Source organism: Trachurus trachurus (genome assembly GCF_905171665.1).
Source record: "Trachurus trachurus genome assembly, chromosome: 21".
NCBI lineage: Eukaryota > Metazoa > Chordata > Actinopteri > Carangiformes > Carangidae > Trachurus > Trachurus trachurus.
Genome location: NC_139899.1, coordinates 20,422,298 through 20,442,973, shown reverse-complemented (window position 1 = coordinate 20,442,973; position 20,676 = coordinate 20,422,298). Strand labels below are relative to the sequence as shown.

Here is a 20,676-nt window from a genome sequence, read left to right as displayed (position 1 = left end):
CTCTGTAAACAGGACACAACAGGCATCCTCTTATTGTCCTGGTTCTTTGCCCAACAACAACAACTTCATGTCATGGCTGCAATCAGTGAAAATGTTCATTACAATTGAGCTGATACATATCTTTTTCCCTCAGTTGACTGAGCATACTGTACTGTCCTATAGAAGCACATAGCTACCAGTGAAAGTACAAAGATGAAACACCAAGGACATACTGTAGGTCCTGTGAAAAGGATCAACATTTTGTTTATTAAGTTTTTTTTTTTCAATTCAAAATTCATAATATGAATATCTCATCATCCACCTGTTCTAATGCTGAGAATGGGTTCCCAGATAGGTAAGTCAATAAAATGTCTCAAAACAGTGAGGAATGCCCATCAAGAGTCACGTTCATATGTCTTGGTTGCACATAATATTCAATCTGGACTGGTGTGAAATGAAGTAATATAAGAAGATTTCACATTAGCGAAGGCAGGACCTGATAAATGTTTGACATTTTGGAGCAGATAAAAGACTCTGACAGTGAGAAACTAATCTGTTGGCAATTACAAGCCTATGGGTTCGCAAAAAGACAAAGAAGCAGAAAGAGACATGGAGGAAGTAAAGGGATGGGGACACTACCTAACACTAAAATTCCTCAGGAGAAATTCTGCTCACCTTAAAACTGTGCAACAACTTCTGAATTCCCTCCCAGTTGACTAACTGATCACCTGTTTCAGCATTTCATAAATCAAACTCTTCATGGAAACTGCATCAAGGTTCAATCGCAGCTTAAACTATCCACTGTATCATCCTCACCCTCCCTCTTTCCATTATGGCTTTGTCCTCCAGTCACTGCTGCTGCAGACAGTGGACCACAGCAGTGGACATGGCTGTGTCCAGTCATTAATTGTGCTTTCAAACTCAACGAATAACCACCCAGTGATCAGACACCACAGTGTAACCATGAAACCACACCCAGGCTTCCTACAGTGTATAGTGGTGGCTGAGATGGGCGTGTGTCCGTACAGCGGGGAAACACACAAACACAAGGACTGCTCACACGTTTTCATGTGGATTATTTTTTTCTAATGAGAGCACAATTCCCTTGTGCGGACACACAACGTGGGCTAACCTGTGATCGATTAATGACTCTGATCAGCAGCATTTAAACAACGTACAGGAGGGAGATTGATTCTGAAGGCAGATCGGTGGGAGGCAATCTGTAATAATTAAAACCACAGAACTGGTTGCTGGCTAGATGCATACTCCGTCATTTGTGTTTGTGTGTCTTTGTGTGTATGTGTGGAGGTGAACTTGGCTCCTCCATCGTGCGATAAATCATGTGATGCTGGCTGTGTTCCCCGGGGCGAGCCAACCAGTACATCTCACACACATGGATTTCCCCTCTAGTTTGGAGCCTGAGTATTTCTGAGCTGCAGCTATCAGGTGAGATGAGAAAGTGTAGGATTTCAGCTAATTTATGGCAAAATTGAATAAAAAATATATAAATTGAAAAAAAAAAACCCCACAAACCAATAGAAAAATGTGTTAGATAAGTCTATATAACTCATGATGGTGGATGTGTGATCCTGCGTCTGGATGAATATTTCTAGAATTCACTCACCACCTTAAATACCAGGGGCATTATTTATGACTGACAGTTTAACATCAGACATTCATGTATGCTAGTGCATACATTACTGTGACATAATGGGTTTTGTAATTCTTAGAAAGCTGGCAACCCATTTGTACAACTCACACTGAAGGTCAAACTCACTCGCGGAGGGCAGATAAAAACCTTTCAGATGAATCTGAGGTCATTTATTCTCAGAAAAAAAAAAATCATTTCATATCCGTCATTATTAACACCACACTCCTGTTTTAAATGCGTTCTTTATAAAATACTGAGAATAGGGAAGCTATTTACAAAATCAGAATAAAGAACGAGATGCAGACAATGAGGAACAGAGGAGAGAAAAAAGAGGAATACAGGATAAAGGCTCAGTGTGGTTTTTTTTGTTTTTTTTTAGAATGACACAGCATTTTCAGATCTGTCAGACAAGTCTGATGTGGTGCATGCACTCTTTAAATCCAGAGCTGCTTTGAAACTGTCTCTGTGGAATCCCCCCAAGTTGAGCAGATCTTTGACTCATCTTTCTTTTGTTACTGTGTCTTTATCGTCTCTTTGCTCTCTGCTTCTTTCTCCTCGTCCCTCTGACTGTTCTCCTTTTGTATGCTGCTGTTTATCACGGCCGAGGAGCGTCCAACCACCAGCACCACCGCCGCCGCTGCTGCTGCTGCTGCTGCGGTTGGACTTTCCCGGCCGTGCTGTTTTTTGGGGGGGTTTTTTGTTTCTACAACAGATGCACTGTATGTTCCTACATGCCACTTCTTTGTTTCTAGGGAAACGGAGTGGTGGTTTGGCAGCAGCAGGGGGTTTCCTTGGAAAACAACAAGCATCAGAAGCGTAAGATCTCAAATCTTGTTGTTCTGCAGCCTAGGTCCTGTCTGCATATAAATTGAACTGTCACCAAAAGGTTGTGATTTCTTTCTTTTTTTCTTTGTTTCAAGGCGACCCTAAAGCTCCTTCATTCCCATCCTGTCTTATTTTCTACAGTGCCATCCCTATGTCTACATATCTATGTGCGAGTGTGTGCAAATGCTTATGCTCTGCCAGGTGCAAACCAAACACACACACACACACACACACACACTGGCACGGCTGCAGCAGCAGTTGTAGACTGCTGTCAGCCCTGCCCTGCTTGACCCACTTTGGATGTTTCTGGAATAGGAGAAGGGCTTTTCCAGCCTGCAGAAGGAAAAGCCCCTCTGTGTGTTGCTCTGTTGTCATGGAAAAGCAGATCAAGCCCAGGAAAACTACAGCACTCACACCTCTCTCTCCCCCCGCCTTGATTTCTATCACAACATCTCTGACATTTCAACAATAACTCATCTGATACAGACGGCTGTGATGGCCGAGCGATGACGCACTGCCGTGTCCCGTTGACTTGCTCTTGAATAAACAGCAGCGACGGAGCAGGACATTCATCTGAAATGGCTTCTGAGCTCGCGTAAAATAATCTAATGGTCTGATCTATGTAACATGATCTAATGATCTATGGATCTAATCTAGTGAGATAATTGGAGTCAGAGCAGGGGGATAATGGGCGAGCCCAAGCTGGATTTGCCCCTCAACCCCCCCCCTCCAGCTCACTTACAGGGTTTGAGTGTAATAGGATTTACAACTCGCATCAAATCTCTTAAATAAGATCAGATCAGTGTGATCATTTGATCTGCATCTGTTATCGAAATATATGGGTGATCTATAATCCAAGCTGATGTGACACAGGTGTTGGAGGACGACAGGAACCCACATCTGTGCACAGAGCAGACAACATGCTCTATTTATGAAGACTGTCATATTAATACAACGCCACATCGAATATAAAATGAGATACAGAGGAGGTAGGGGTTCTTAGTGTTGATTGATTATAGTTATAATAACACTTTCTGTGAATTTGACCCAAATGCTGTGGCTCAAAAAACACAATTTATACCAGTGTCAATCAATGCTGGCCATAAGAATAGCTAATCTGGGGCCTCGCTCAGGAGATCGATGCTGAAAGCCAAAGGGAATACTGGTGTTGGAGTACATTTCAGACACCAGCACTCCCTCATCCTGACAGATCTCAGTGGGAATCCGAATGTGACTTCAATATATAATCATAGTCTGGATGGTTAGAGAGCTGCTCTGCTCTCTGCAGGCTCAGCTGTCACTGGGAAGCCCAATGTCTCTCTCTCCCTCTCTCTCAACCGGGAAATAAGGACAATTGTGGGTGGATATCTACCTGTGCAATCACAACACCACTCGTGATCGGTTGTGCTTTTGGCGTTATTCACTCAGGAAGAAAAAAGACATGTCCTTCTGGGGTTCGGTATTAAATTAAACACATCAATATGTCTTCCTAAAGTGTGTGTTCTTGTGATAATACGGTGAACAAGAGGGAAGGGGGGAAGAAGAGTAAGGGGGAAAGTGTGTGAGAGAGGTGTATGTGTGTGTGTGGAGGGGTGAGGAGAGAAATAATGGTATGTGCAGTATTTCCCAAGCCCTCCACCCCCACCCGTTGACAGCATGGGTTTGATATCACTTGGTAAAGATTTTCTCAATTCTCATGTGAGGCTGAAATTAATGAAGTAAATTCCCATTAGGCCTTTAATCACAAATAATATAAAATTAAAGCAAGAGAAAACAGAGTCTTTGCTCTGATTAGAGCTTCAAAAATGAGGACAAAATACCCTTTTTGAAGGCAGCTTTCCCCCTCAAAGTGTTTCTCATCTTCCAGTCACCAGGGTCAGGCTTTTTGAAGCCTCCAGACATTTTTTTTTCTGGCCCTGTTTCTGTGGATTATCATTATTGGGAGGCTCAGGGAGCCCCTATGGCTGCCCTGTGAAATGGCCGTTGCAGGTGTGATGTTGTCAAGTCATTCCAGGGTTGCCAGTGCAGGCTGACATGGCATCCGCTTGGCATGTCTGACTCATTCACTTCTGCCATCTCGCATGCTTTTACATCCGTGTCAGACTAAAATACACACACACACACAAGCTTTTTATGGTGTTTTTTTTTTTTCTAGAGACTAATTCTCTGATCAAATGACAACATCGTCTGTCTCGGTCTCTGATCCGTTGGGGCTTCTGGACAAATGAAAAGATAAGATATTTGCGACGAGCCAATTCAGAGGTGACAGACAATTAGACACTCAAACACTAGGACAGCCACACACACACACACCGACACATACACGTACACAGCACCAAACACATGCACACAGTGTACAGAAACAGAAACAGCAGCCTGGAGGACGGCCGATTTTAACCTGCCATTCTGATGCACCCTGACCCATGTGTCCAGATGTGTCCTCTATGGGCCGTTATATAGACCCTGTTTTATCAAAGCCATTTTAATCCATGCGAGCACTGAGGGCCATTGAAGGGGACATTTCATAGTGTTGTTCAGCTCCATCATGAACACAGACAGAGGATGAGAGGGACTCGGTTATCAAAATAGCTCTCTTTGTGAACAAGATGAAAAAGGCTAAAACGCTGTTTTTAGGTTCTTATAAAACACAATCTTAATTTGCCATGACATTAGAAATGCAAAAGGACCTTTATTTAGTTACCTCCAGTTAAGGAGTTACTGTAACCATAGTGCAACAGGTTTGGTACCTGATGATTCCAAGAGGAGCAGACAGCTACCTTCATCAGTCACTAACAAGAGGAAATAATTAGACTAATCTCTTTCCTAAACCAATTATCCAACTTCATTTTTGCATGAAGAATTATCCTTTGCAGTGATTCCAGCAGTAGCATAATTGTTGACAGCCCTGCTTAACAATCCCAGGTTGCCACATGAGAGCAAAGAGAGAGGGAGAAAAAAAATGCTCATGACATTTCCATAAGTGGAGGGAATATCAGCTGGAGCAATGAGAGGCCATTGGCTGGAACCCCACGAATTCGTGAAAATTATGCGAGAAAAGATTATGTTTGAAAGGCGTGACCTCCATTCCGTGGGAGATATTGACCTTTTTTGCCTGCATTTAAATGAGTTTCATTTCGGGGGCTCTTGTGATGTGCCTCTATAGTGAGCAGCACTTGAGTGAATCGTGTATGTTCTGGGAGGGTGGGGGGTACGTTTTTTTTTTCTCCCCACAATCGCCGAGGTGACAGCTCGGTAAAGCCTGACTAAACCATTTGGTACAACTCGTCAGGAGCATGTCAGGTACCTGGGATTGCATGGAAATCAGAGGCTGGTTTGCTATTATCAGCCACCTGCCTAGTAACAATAATTATAATGATGATGGTAATAATACAAATCCAATGCATTCTCATGCTCATTTGAACTTTTACGCACAGGGGTGCAATTTGGCAAGTTCATATCTGCAATAAAGAGTATCACTCGTCTCATCATTGCATTGTGTGCCATAAGTGTAGATGTAATTATGACAGTAAAAGGCCTAATGAGGCTATTAACCAGTGGTTGGATTTATGCACATGTTTTACACTGAATGCACACCGCTCTGCGCCGACACAAGAAGACACCTTGCACACCAAAAGTTCCCAGACCTTGTCTCCGTAGTCTCCGTTTCCTGAGGCCGAAGATGCGCACTTTAGAGAAGATGTCGACCAGGTTCCCATTGCAGAGCCCCTTGTTCTTGTTGGGGCTCTTCCTCCGTCGGTTGGTCGCGGGCCGGTCTAAATGCTGCTCCCGTGCCTGTCTCTTCTGCCTGATCAGCCCACTTGCGATAGCAGCAGCCATGGCTCAAAATGTCACAACTGCTCAGGTCCAGTCTGCACACGGAGCACAGACTACACAAACAGCCGCCTCTCGGTAGCTCGCAGCCCGGGTCACAGTCCCATGGTGGCGGCTAAGTGATCCGTTCCGTGATGTCAAATGTCAAATATATATTTATATATTTTAAGAGCTGGTTTTCTTTTCTGTCCAAACACTACATGATAGTTGTGATATGAAAAGAGCCGTCAGCATCACTCGAAAAATTCTTGGACATGATGAGGGGGAAAAATGAGATCAGTTCATGCGTAATTCCACTCATGCATCAATAACCATGGTCCTGACGGGGGAGAGCTAAGCCAAACTCACGCGGACCGAGAATTCAGAGGATTTTTTCATACCTGCAAAGTGATGTTTTTGCTCATTGTCTGTGACATGTTCAGTAGCATCGCCTCCCTTTGAATGTCCAATATCGGCTGCGGCGTCCTCACAAGCACATTCACCCACTCTTTCCTTCCTTTTTTCCTTCACCCTCCGCTTTTCTCCTCCTTCTGCCAGACGAGGGGTGCTCTATCAGTGGAGTCGCTGTTGTTGGGGGGTGGAGGGTGCAGAGAGCTGGACTGCCTGTGCATGTGCGCGCCGCCAGCAATCAAGCAAAACCACGGGCGCCTCCTATATACGAAGAAAAACCACCACCATCCGAGTGAAGGCAGAGCAGTCCGGGCGAAGCGAAGCGAACTCCCAAGTTTGCAAGAAGCAAATCCGCGAGAGGGACTCCGATCAGCGACTGATCACCAGCCACACATTTTTTTTTATCATCATATGCAAAGAAGAAAAAGAAGAAGAAAAACGCAGTCGTGTAGTTGGGATAAGATGCAGCTGGATAAATGAATGCAAAGTTGCACTCAAACTACCTGCCGATCTAGCGGATAATGTTCTCAAAACATATTTTTCCTCTCAGTATTCCACAATCACAACACAGGCGGGTGGGCGCGATAGGAGCCAGGCAGAGAGGAGGGGGGGAAAAGAAGAAAAAAACACACACATACACACAACCAAAGCTGATCTGAGTCCTGTGGAGATGACGTCTGCATTGTGTGACAAGCTGCATACAAATATATAAACTTCAACCCCCTCGGAGATCGGCTCACAGTCCGACCCCCACCACCAGTGGATTTTTCTTAGAGGCTGTAGAGGCAGTATCGGGGTGCGCGGCGACCAGTGCGTAAAAAGGGTCTAAGGAAAAAGAGGAACGCCACTGATGCACGGCACTATTTATTTTCCCACGCTCAAAGCAAGAGGAGGGAGGGAGAAAGAAAAAGAAAAAAGCCGATAGGAAGTGGTGGTCGCTGGCTGCAGTATAACAACCCCACATCAACAAGTACCTATAACCGCTCATTAGTGCACGGCTGAATGAGTGAGCGAGGTGGATCCCAAACCCCCCCCCCCCCCCCCCTCTCTCCCACTCGACCAACACCAAGCCCCTGCCTGAAGGGGAATGACCAGCCGACCTGAATGCTGCCATTAAATGATAAGACTTTATTCTTATAGCCCACGAAAACCCTCTCTACCCCTCAAACCTCTGTATGAAACTGAGACGGGCGTTGAGAAGCTTTGTTTTCTCAACCTTATAGTCAAAACTTAATATAAAACAAAGTATACACTGAAGTAATCTCATTCGGCATCTCATGAGACGATAAACGAAACGCCAGTGGCCGTGTGCGCTGCTGTGTGGTGAAGAAAACACTCATTTATTACTGTGCGCCCTTCTGCCTGGTTTCAGCACCACGGACAGCGCCGGGCAAAAAAAGCAAAAAGCAAAAAAAACGACGCCTGGATACGTTTCCTTTCACCCGGACATCACAAGCTCTGTACCCGGGTATCCACCACCACAGACTGACAAACAGATGCTTTATGTGCCCCCCCCCCACTTCCACTCCTCCAAATACCTTGTTGGTCAATTTACTGGCACTGAATCTGGACGTGTCTGGTTTTTTAGGCAATAAACGCCACTGAAAGACAGAGGAGTCGCTCCGTCCCCCTATACTCCGGGCTGAATATCATCTAAGTCTCAATCACAGGCACAGAAATTAAAACTCAAGAGAGCCATCTGCTGTTTGTGGCTGTAATTAAACATTCGCGGCTCATAGGGGAGCGTGGAGCCTCGTGTTGTCTTGCCCTCGTTGATTCTCTCCGCGTGCCCGCCCGACGCACCTGTTGATATCAAGCTGTATACTGATGAACGGTCACAGGATGAGTGGAACAGGCGGGTAAACAGCAATAATTATTCATCCATCACCATTACAGCAGGGAGAGTCTGAGAGCTGATGTCATCTAAAATAAAGGAGACCAGTGAAATGACTGTGCTGTCCCCACATGGAGGCTGAAGAAACACTATCACTGAATGTTCATGTCTTCTTATAGGTTTTAAGAACAAAACACAGCCTCATAGATATATATATATAAATAAATATAAAAGCAACCTAACCTAACCGTTTGCACCGGTGCTTTTTCCAGCTCACTGCACTCACGACTTGAAGCTGTGGATGAATATAGAGTGGAGGCTATCTCCAAGAAGCCTGCTGCTCCGCGCTGCTGCTGTCATGAGGCAGTGCAGTTAACGCTGCTGCCAGCAGCGGACACTGTCAGCTCAACAATGGGTATCTCACCCACAACGACTTGCAAGAGCAAGCACAGTCACAGCCATGCGGGTCTGAACCGGAGAGGCGAGACGGGTGGGGATAGAAAGAAAGAAGTAGTTAAGGTTGCAGCATTGCTTGAATGTACAATCGCACCTCACAGTGAAACTACATACAGTATGATGGGTCTTATCCTGCAGGGTTGGCAAATCCAATGCAGTTTGGAGACTTTTAATTGTATTCACAAGATGACTGATGGTTATAGGTTTCTCTGCAACACAACTCAACAAACTAGGAGTTGAAAACAAAAACAATAAGTTTGGAACAAGAATTTGGCTTCAAGCTTAAAGAAACTGAGACAAATGAGAGAAGAGACCAAATGTGAAAGTGTGTCTCACTAAGCTGACTTGTTTGTCTGGGATCTCTTTACAACTGCCTAAAATTGTGCGTACTGTGCTTTCAGCCTGGGTGATGGATTATCTCTGGTGTGTTTGATTAATATGAGCATTGCCATAAATTCTACAAATGAGGCACTATAGCAAAGAATGCGGGAGGGGGGAAAAAACCAGACACACAGCACTCTGGGTTGGATCCAGGCTGGGGATCATGGTGGATTTGTGGCTGTGGCTTTTACCTTTTCATTCACACAAGCATGAGGTTGAATGCATGGACGCCCACACAAGCTTTCTATACACAAACCACAGCAGACATGCACATGCAAAAAAAAAGAAAAAGAAATCCTCATCACAGCCGTGTATTGGCGGAGGAGGAATAATCTGCCAGTCTAATTCACGGGGTTGCTTTCCTATCAAACTCAGAACGACACATGGGTGTCAAAAAGCACAAACCTAAACCCACGTGAAATATCTATTCATGAAGCAAAACAAGAGGCACACATACCTACATTTTTTTTCCTCCTACATGTGAATGTATGAGAGTCCATGGCAGTCCCCATTCCAAAGTGCTCTAAGCCAAGACCTTTTCCTGTGACTCCTAATGCCCCAATTTATACTGCCCCTTCAAAAGATCTTAACATGGTTATGGTGAACTGACAGTCTGCCCCAAAGCTGTTCACATTCATTTGTTCACAAACGCTTTAAACACTTCATTCATTCTTGGAGAACGGCAGCTCAACGAACACATTTGGACATTTCGTCTGAGACTGGAAACAAATGAAACAGGACTAAACGTCGCCTTAGGACATCATTAAGAAGGAATTAGCCAGTCAGTAAGAAGATGGATGTAACATACTGTGCACATGAGCTCATACTCTTCTATCATCAATACACAGAGGATATAATATCACACACACCTTTGCCTGGGAGTCGAACTTGGCAACAAAACTATACCACACAACATTTTTTGGTGAAAGCATTTGTTGCAGACTTGTGAAGCCACAGCCTCATCCGGTCAGAACATTTTAATCCAATCTCCTCTGAGGAAATTACATTATTGTTAGTTAGATGCCCCGCTGCTGAGGCAACAGCAAATGTCACCCAACGGAACCGGGATAAACAACCCATTTGATTATTGCTATTACTTTGCCTCGGGGCCATGTTCTTTTATCACCCATCCTGATAGGAAAGGCAGTCAGTGTGGGACTCAGCACTTTTTCAGGCCCAGTGAAATAAAAGAAGCTTAACTTGCCGGAATCAAATTACACTGCATTATCAAAGACAGAGAATTAATTTAATTTGAGATGAGTAATGATTTTTTGCTTAGCAAGGATTTATGTCATTTTCTTTTCCTCTCCCTTGTCTTTCTCCTGCTCCCCTTTTCATGCTTTAGCCGTTAAATCACTGAATATCATGGGTCCATCAGCTGAAGCAATAGAAGCTTAGAAAGAGCCCGCTTATAGACTGGGAGGATTCAGTGCATGTGCATGGGTCTCATTTGTTTTGATGAGTCTAATAGTCCGGGTTAATCAGAGAGCCAAGACAGACGAGTGCACATCAAGAGCTCGTATACGAGGGGAATGAAAATGGAGAGCTTTGGATAAGTGGTCATGAATGGGGAGTGCATGGTGAGGGCCCTGGGGCGAGGGAGAGCCAGAGAGATTAGGGCTCTGTTAGATTCATGTTCTGGGGTGGGGGGCATAAATATCTGTGGCATATTTTCCCCTTAAGTTGCTGAGAAGTTTTGCAGTCAAACGTTTATTTGTGAGGCACATTAACAAATGTTGACAAAAGTGCCTATAGGGAACATTTAAATGCATGTATAAATAAAAAAAAAAGGTTAAGAGGTTAAAGAGACATTAATGTGGAGAAACAAAAGCAATTAAAAAAGATGGGAATCACCATTCAACCAGTCATTACATTGTGTGTATACTTTCTTTTAATGGTTGATAAACAATCTAAAGACGTTAATTACGTTAAAATGGATTTTCAGTTAATGTGATTAAGACATCGAAAATATTGGGCACAGCCGTGAGAAGCACATATTCTAAGATTCAAGTATTTCCTCCAGTGCTCGTCTCATACAGCTTCTGAGATGAGTTGGGACGATATAATATACAGTAATGAAATACTGATAAGCACAGTGTAGAGAAAGATGATTTCAACAACCTTAAAGATCCCTCGAGGGAAGTCAAAGAGATTAAGATTTAAAGGGCCAGTAAACTGTTCTAGATATGAGGAGCAGGAATAAAAAAAGGTTTAATAACCTTCAGAATTTGAACGTCGGACGGCAAGGGGGTAAATGATCATCGTATTTGAGACGTCTGAAAGTGGAAGGGAGGCCGAAGAAGTCTGGAGATGTATGTTAAACTCAAGCGTGCCCATAGGGTTAGGGCTACCCTACAACCTGTGCTTTATTATTGACATTTATAGTGGATTTAAAGTGTAAAAACTAGTGTATAAACAATGGCCGCTAAATCAATGATAGAGCAGCGAGTGAGGATCCCACATATAAACAAAGGAACTATAATGTTTACTGTATAAAATCAGTCACCACACTTTCAATACAACAACTCTTCTGCCTGTACATTTTTTGTCTGCCCTATTTATACACATGAGGGTTGCAGAGTATTAGACACATAATTGAATAACACATCTAATTACATCTGACAGACACATCTATGTCAGAAAAGCTGAGCATTAACAAGTTGCATCACACTTTGCAGGTCTGCCTAACAAAAGTGGTGAGTGATTATGGTGAATAACGACATGAAGGTGTTTCATCCACTTCCTTCCTCCGGGGCCTTTTCCCTGTGACTATTGCTCCTCATTTGCAAAGGTTACCTCTGGCTATTTCCTGCTGCAGCCTGATAATATTCAGGCCAATGGCTGGATGAACGAAGGAGCTTCCTGCAGTGATCAAATGAGAAGCAATCTGTAAGTGTTGCTTTACTGCCACCAGGATCACCCATGCAACGCTGTCAATGAATAATATATTTGAAAGGGTTAGAAAACAACCCCCAGAGAGATTTAGTTCCAAACGAGTGGTTAAGGAGCTGATACATTAAGTCTGCTGCTCACGGACCTTTAAATAGCTAGTTCATCATCTCTTGCAGAGTGTCATAAAAACATTTAAATGTACATCACATAATCGCTGCTAGGTGTACTAAATGTGCCACCGGAGAATATGTATAGCCACATTACAATATGTCTCACTGTTGTGAGCGTGATGGAGTGTCACCCCTCCCGAGGGATTAGATTAGACTGGGCCTGAGGTGCGGGGGCCTCCGACAGAGACATTAATGAAACACTGAGGCTTCAAACTGTGAGCTGCACTCACAAATGGCTTAGTCTAAGATTTTTAAAAAACAACAATTTCAACAGTTATTTTTGAGTAAACTTGTAGAGGTTACCCGGTGTAAGGCCAGAGAAGTGGGATGCAAAACTTAAATTGAGATGTCTTTTAGAAAATAAACTGAAAATTGATCTTTATGTGGATGTTAAGACAAATAAAAACACTGGAAATGTATAAAACATTGATCCTTTACAGTAAATTGGGGGTTATCATGGGCACCTTTATAAGCTGTAACTGTAACCACAGAATAAAAGGTGAATTATAAGTGCAAAATATATAATATATATTTTGACATGTTGTCTGACTTGCACTTTTTAACGAATCCTCATTACAGCGAGTGAAAGGAGAACAATTGGGCAGAAGTACCAGTGATTTAACACGAGCCCTGTGGCTCCCTCACCAGTAAGCGATTGGTTAACTACCAAATAATAGCCCCAATCACAAACAAGTCATTTCATATGGAGAATTATTTCCAGGGCTGTAGCAAAATGAGGACGTTTAAGGACGCTAATGTGAGCAAGGAGACAAATACAAAGAGAAGGAGAGAGATGCAAATAGCGAAAGCCAGACGTGCAGAGGCAAAACACTGTCACAATCCACTGAGGAGTCAACATGCTGGTCACACACACACACACACACACACATCCTCTCTGTTCTCCTCCTCTCTCTCTCTCCCTCTCTTTCTATCTGTCTCTCTCTTTCTTTCTTTCTCTCTCTCACACACACGCACACACACACACACACAGCTCCATCCTTTGATCCTATTTTAAGTCTGCAGCAGTGATGGAATGTGCCTTGTCAGCAGCACTGCAGAGTGAGGTTCCTTGGAGAAGCCCTGGGCAGTGTGGGAGAATATCAATTAGTCCAAACCCCTCTGGAAAGACCTGCTTCCGGAGCTGAAGGCTGACATTAGGGGTGTATAGGTGTGTGTGTGTGTGTGATTGTGCATGCTATACTGTACCTTTTTGCTTGCTTGTGTTGGTGCATCATGGGTGTGTACGAGACAATGTTTTTGCCCCCCTTAGAAATGCATAGAGTGCATAGGTGGGGCATTAATATTAATAATTTTCTGATTCAGGTGAAGGACCTGGGTGCTGGAAAGCTAACTGGAATGGTAATGAGGGTGATGTGAGGTCGGGCCAAGCCCTGATTGTGAATTCAACGATGTGATATGGAGAAAATCAGGCCAGTAAACGCTTGTGTGAATGCAAAGAGGAGAATCTTTCAACACAGGCTCGCAAACGCACACAGTCTAGTACGAGCTAAACTGAAAAGGATGTGCATTAGATTGAATTGACAATGTGCCTGTTAAGCAGAGGGATTTTTCCCCCTATGTTTCCTCTATTTTAAGATAGATAAATGGAGCAGCCACTGACCTTCAGGTGTGGTCAGTGTCTTTTCTTCCAATCTGGCTCCCTGTCAAGCTGCAGTCACCAGATGATACCTGATGTGAATGCGGGCGCCAGAAGCCCACGGGCCCATCACAGTCCCTGCCTACCTCTGATAGCCTTACCGCTACTGACAGCTCCTACACACTACAGACAAATTACAGCACACCATCAAATATATATACACACACTGGCAGGCCTTCTCCACAGAACAAGCCCACATCAAACACCGTGATAGAGGAAGACAGCTTTGGACAGGCCACATGAGAGAAATCCATTCTTATACTCACAAACGCACAAAGCACAACTGAGTTTTTCCTACTTCTTCCACCCGAATATAAAATATTAACGCTGCACTTTAATAAGCATGATTCCCATGCCTTGAAGGAATAATGGTTCACGATCAGGCCACAAAGTTTTTCTACATTTTTGGAACTAGACTTATTCTCTTTCGTGCCAAATGCTAGATAATAAGACTGATACCACTATAAATTTCATATGGTACATCATTACAGGGGTTATGTTGGACCGCCTCTTGGCTAAGATCAGTAACCTTCTGGAGTCTGTCAGCCAAGATACAGTCCAGCACAAAACTCCAGTAACAGTGGAAATTAGATTGTATTGTTTTTAACAGTGAGGTTTAGATGTGGTTTTCATCACTTTTCAACAAAGCCAACTATTTCCCTCAGTCTCCAGACTTTATGCTACGCTAAACTAAGCTCATTACTGACTTAACAAAAACAAAACAGACCATTTTAACAAAATCAAAGTTTGTACCACAGAAATGTGTGGACGGATGAGTGTGCGTAGCTTTTTGTTCTTTCTTCTGAGTGATGCATGAACATAAGCAAAAAATAATGTGTTTACTTGCAATTACGTGTATATGTTTGGACATTGATATTAATAATCATCAGATACAGGGACATGTAGCCTGAGCAGCAGCACCTGAGATTTAATACAATGGTAATTGAGGGTGATGTCAGGTCAGGCTAAGCTACAGGTCTGAAATCAACAATAAGACAAACCCAAAAAAGGACCAACCACCAGCCACACAGTTTTAGCCCAAAGTTTAAAGTTGAACATATGTTAAATGGAGCTTCACATGACAAAAATCATCTTGTTAATGAAAGAGTTGAAGCCATAACCGTAAAAGATTACATGTCTATAAAACATTATGTCTCATAAGTGTGCTTCCTATTGCTCCTGCTTTAATGTGTCCTTCCCGGAGGTCTATTAAGGTGCGTTCATATGATATGCACCATAGATCTCCAATGAGACTGTGTGTGAACGGGACCTCAGCCACCTCTGACTGAGAAGACCAATAAACCTTTCCCCAAAAGACAATGAAAGACTAATGATGTCTGTAATGGTCAAAGTTATGATGCTTATCTTCATTAGCCGGAGCTGCACTTTGGCCGCTGCGACCTGATTGGCCCTGAGAATAAAACGAAGAAAAATAAAACAGATGATGCCCTGCCACCGCGGAAATATTGTGCATGCGTGTGAGTGTTTGACTGCAAGCTAATGGAGGCGACAGGCAGGGGGGACGAGGAGAGCAGTGATTAGTCTGAAGTGACAGGGGTTAGTTACTCTAGTATGACAGCAGTTATTAACTGGCAGACATTACCACACTCACACACACACTCAGACGCCCATTAACGGCGTCACAGATCAAATGTTAGCACAGCTACGAATGCATCAAACCCTTCTCATATCCCAGGATTCACTCAAGGGATCCGGGGAGGTGATGTCTGGGATCGTTGCCATAAAACTAACCCCCAAGATTAAGTTCAAGTCCACACAGAATACACATCAATCCATCTCTGCGTGGTATGTTCCATTAGTCCATGAGTAACTGTTTCAATTTCCCTTTTCATTTCAAGTTAAATCGAACTTAGGGGCTGTTTTCATGTTAGTTTCACTGCGGCTATTGTGCTGCAACACATACTGTACACACATCTGCACGCACTCACCAACACAAGAGATCTATACACACACCTTAAAAAGCATCTAGCATTAGGGTGAGAAAATGTCCTCATCTTATTCATGTGCATTATGACATAGAAAGAAAAAAAAAGGTTTACAAGAAAATCAACTAAAAAAGAAAAAGTGTTTTGAGGGGGTTCCTCCCTGTCGACAGGACACACTATATGATAAGACAGCTGATGCCGAGGTAATGCATATCACTTGTACCTTGCAGAAGAATGTATGCTTGATGTCAAAAGTGCAAAGAGATGATAGGCACTTAAGGGAGGGGAGACATTTCTGAGCATCTCAAAAGGAAAAGACAAAAGTTATATTTAGACAGCTCATGTGGGTTGAATTAAAGTTCAGTGTGTAAGTTGAACCGACCCTCTGTTTTCTTGGTGGTAAAGCAACTTATCAATGTAAGAAAGTTTACAAAACATGTGGAAAGTCTCATGAATTCGCTATTTTTTTTCATACTATGTTGTTATGGGTGCATCCAAAAGTCTGTTTTCCATAAAACACAAAATAGGGTACAAAGATTCACACACTCAATTTAATATTCAGTAACTGTATTTTAAAAACAACCTTAAAACATTCCCTGTAGCTTGGTTGATTACAAAATTGGACATAATGTGTATTTTGCAGTTAATTTGCACTGCCCAGCCTGCCAATATTAACTAACTGAAATTTACTGACACTGAGACAGGCAAAAAAAAAAAAAAAAAGCAGCAGCCAAAGTTAAAATGCTTTACTGCTATTCGGCCACTAGAGCGCAGTGCAGAGCTCAGCAGGACACTGCTGCAGGATTACAGTGTTGATTAAGGAGAGGCAAACTGCTCTGCACAGAGAATATGCTTTGTATATTATTGCATCTATTTGAATAAGAACATATCTTCTTCTCTCTGTAACAGATCTAAGCATGATGTGAAGATTCTCCAGTGACACTAAAGCAAGATTTCACATTAAATGAAGTAATTCCATCATCAATTTGCAAAAGGGGCAACATGTGGTGTGTACATTTGCAGTGAATTGAAAAAAAAGAGTTTATCTCTGGGAAAGAAACAGTCTGCTGTTGGTACTGCTATATTTAGTTCTCTATCCTCCACTGCATTTAGAACAAACTGGCCACTGAAGCGTGAAACTAAAACTTAAAACTGGAGCCATTTACAAGAAATGAAACTCCTTTTTTTCCCCCTGTAGATCCCCAAGATGCCCTCAAGTGGCCGAAACAGGCTACACCACAGATACTGTGTGTAAACGTCTGATGGGTGACAACCCTCGCATCCAGATCTCAGTCAGTTTACCAAATGTATCCGTCAATCCCGTCAGTGAGGCCAGATAGAACATGAGGGCAGGACGAAAGCGGCGGTGAACTCCAGCATGGAGTTATGACCCAGCTAAGAGGAAGTGAGGCAGTAACTAATATTAGAGTCAGTGGTGATAAGCCATAATCTGATTGTGTTTCTGGGCGCTGTAAAACACTCATTGATTCTCTGTTGCAGGCTCATATCACCCCCATACACATGCATGTTCCTCATAAATCCATATATGTGTGTGCGTGTGTGCATGAAATAGACGACACTAGAATGCCAAAATAAAGAAAAATGAAAGAAAAAATTTATGAAAGCGGCATTTGTTTTTATTTCCGTATGTTACGTAATAGAGGCACAGGGTGGGGGCTGTGTGATATATAGATCAGAGCCTTAGGACACACAGTTTCCAATAGCAGTCAGTGGTGCAGTGCCATACGATCACACTGCACACACACACACTCTCTGAGCCGGTCACTGTTAATGTGACCGGGGGAGAGCGCAGCAGCAGTTGGCATTGTGTTTATGTGTTCTTGATGTCATGTAAAAAGCAGACATTAGCCTTTTCCAATCAATCGCCGACTCTCCGGCCGCAACTGTGGCAGAGCGACCCACTGGTTTTTAACGACACAAAATTACATAAACGCAAACAAAGTAATTTGTTTTATGTCCATGGCTACAGATGCTGCAGGTTTAAAGATCACGGTGGAGAACGACAGTAAGTTGTTCGTGTCGGCAGGTTACATGACATGAAAAGCAGAAAAATCACAGTGCAAAGATTTTAGCTCAGTAGGAAGAACAATACAGGAATCAAAGCCCAAACACCACGTGTGCTATTTACGCCCCAAGGGCCAATTAACATATATGCAAATGAGGATAATGAAATAATGATAGAAACGTGGGCTTTATTAAAATGGAGGGATGAATACTTTATTACTGTGTCCAACTGTGAGATATAAAAGAGTGAAGGAAAAGATAAAAAAGCCCTCTGTCAAATGGAGTGTTTCATTTGCATGTCTGCTGTTAAGGGCCTAATGAGAAATGACACATTTGTAATTACAGTGGACTATAATTAGCTGGTGTGTAAGTGAGATGCCAGAACCTAGGTCTTTATGACTGGGCTTCACATGGGTGGGGGGATGTGAGGATGTTAACCTGTTTCAGATTGAAGGAGAAAATGATTTAAAGTTCATGTAAAAGAAAAACAAACAAAAACTGTGATTTTTTTTTTCCCCCCTCCACGTAAAACAGAACTGTTGGGGTGGGACTCAGAAATTGGCAGGACGTGCAATGTCGGCGTTCGCTGTGCTGCTGGAGCTCACTCACCTCCTCCATCACGCCTACTTGTGAAGGAGGTGGAGGAGGACGAAGAAGAGGAGGAGGAGGAGGAGACGCGCTTTTATCGTAGGCCTCGGGATACACAAGATCAAGGCTTTGGCAGCAGATAGAGCTGCTGATGATAGTTGTGCTGCATCTTGACATATCTCTGACCTCAGATGATGATGATGATGACGGTGATAATGATCGCTGCTACTGTCCGTTAGCTTAATGGGACAAGCCAAAAGATTTCCTCCAGTGAGTGAGGACACATTTTCTCTGTGAAAAAGTAAAAAATAAACTCAGTGGAACAACAACTTTAGCCAAAGTAACTAAGAGTGTTTACGCAAGTATTGTACTGGTTAGTATTTTGATTTTAGACATCCTACCCTGCCTCATCAGAGGAAAGAATCCAGCTGTAGTTGTTATTTACTTCGCAAATCAGATTTTACTTCCAAGACATTGTAATAATGCCGATTTATAAAATATGTGGTATTACTATTAGAATATAAGAAGGCTGGGTATCACAAAGTATCACAAGATGCCCTGAAATACATTATTATTACGATACTCGCGGTACAATATTCTTGCTACTTTTGAAATAATTGTGCAAAATCCTGAGTACTGCAGTAACGGATTGTGATACATTGCACTTTATTACCTTTTTGCCACTGCAAATTATGTCAACATCTGTTTTATCTAATAAAATAAAGATCACTTGTCTGTTCATCTCACTTACAGTAAATCTTATAAAATGGGAGTGTCAAACAGACTGATCAACACAGTCATAAAAAATATTCTTGTATTCTAGTGTCAATTGTAATTGTACTTTATACAATAAAAGACTGATACTTCACTGCCATGAATTGATGTAATATTGCCACACATATTGTAATACTATGCTGTATTGATACACTGTTTGAAACTTTTAGTTTTACTGAAATTAGCATTTTTCCTTTGTGCTATTGCTGCTCCTAGTTGTGTAAAGAATCCCACTTCTTCTTTTACCACCGATCTGATGGTCACAGTTGTAATTTTTCAGTACATATCTTCTCTTGCATCTTCTAATAGAGCAACAAAGAGGAAAGGAGGCCCCTCCATTGTGACTGGAACAAACCAGGACAGTGGAAAAGTGAGTTGACACTTTAGCAGCGGTCTTTCAAAAAAGAAAAAAGAAAGCCGCTGTGAATGTTATGATACTTGTTTCGACAGGAAAACTTGTCACCCATGGAATTAATTGTACACAGATGAATTCGACCTCGCTCCAGCTGCTCCTCTCTCTGAAGAGGAAGAAGGAGTTCAGGCTGACAGGGGGCGAGTGGTCTGAGTGGAAGATCGTTTTAAAGGACGGAGGTTAATCAGCACGTTTTTTTTACACAAAGACCATCCCACTGACAAATCAATGATCAGATCATACTGAGAGGAATTTCTATTTATTCCCGAGAGGTCAATTAGATCAATTTGAAGACAAAAAGCATTGTTTTGATATTTTAGGATTCTGTATTGATGTCTGATGTTGACTCCAGACAATGCAAGCTGATCAATGTGAATTTCACAAGCTCTCACAGGCACAGTCTTCATCTACAGCAGTCGACTTAAAAGCTGAACCATCAGTCACAGTAACATCACACGGGTGTCATCACAGAAACGCATTGTTAAGGGGCCATGTGAAGCATGCAGCAGGTGACTCTGACAAAGCGGTGTCTATTTCCCAGAGGATGCGTGTGTTCTGTTAAACCGTTGTTTCAGTGTTTTTCCAGCCGACCGAGGAGCTGACCTTTCGACATCGCTCTAAAAATAGCAACACTCAAATAAAGGGAAGCTCCTGGGATAAGTAAGATGCTTGTGAAGTACAGGTGCACACTCTCAAAACCTGAAACACTCATGCAGGGACATAAGAGTGCACACATGCACACACGTACACACACACACACACAATCCTGCCCCCTCCATCAGCTCCCTTGACACCTGGTCAATTCCTGCTCAGGGAAATATGCAGCTTCTCTATCAACTAGCTTGAATTAGATGGGTTACCTCAT

The 20,676-nt window shown here is 42.8% G+C and overlaps 1 protein-coding gene across 2 annotated transcripts in view; it reads right to left on the bottom strand.

Moving 5' to 3' along the window:
• Window positions 1–20,676, bottom strand: part of fgf14 (fibroblast growth factor 14) — a gene marked incomplete at both ends in the record, with an annotated part of 98,599 nt that overhangs the window by 27,748 nt on the left and 50,175 nt on the right. The window contains one exon of one of the 2 annotated variants that reach the window (XM_083996474.1): window positions 6,100–6,292. The exons of the other annotated variant lie outside the window; for it this stretch is intronic. Within the exon in view, the coding sequence (XP_083852600.1) occupies window positions 6,100–6,292 (193 nt within the window). Of the gene's footprint in view, window positions 1–6,099; window positions 6,293–20,676 lie in introns of those variants that run through there. 2 annotated transcript variants of the gene reach the window in all.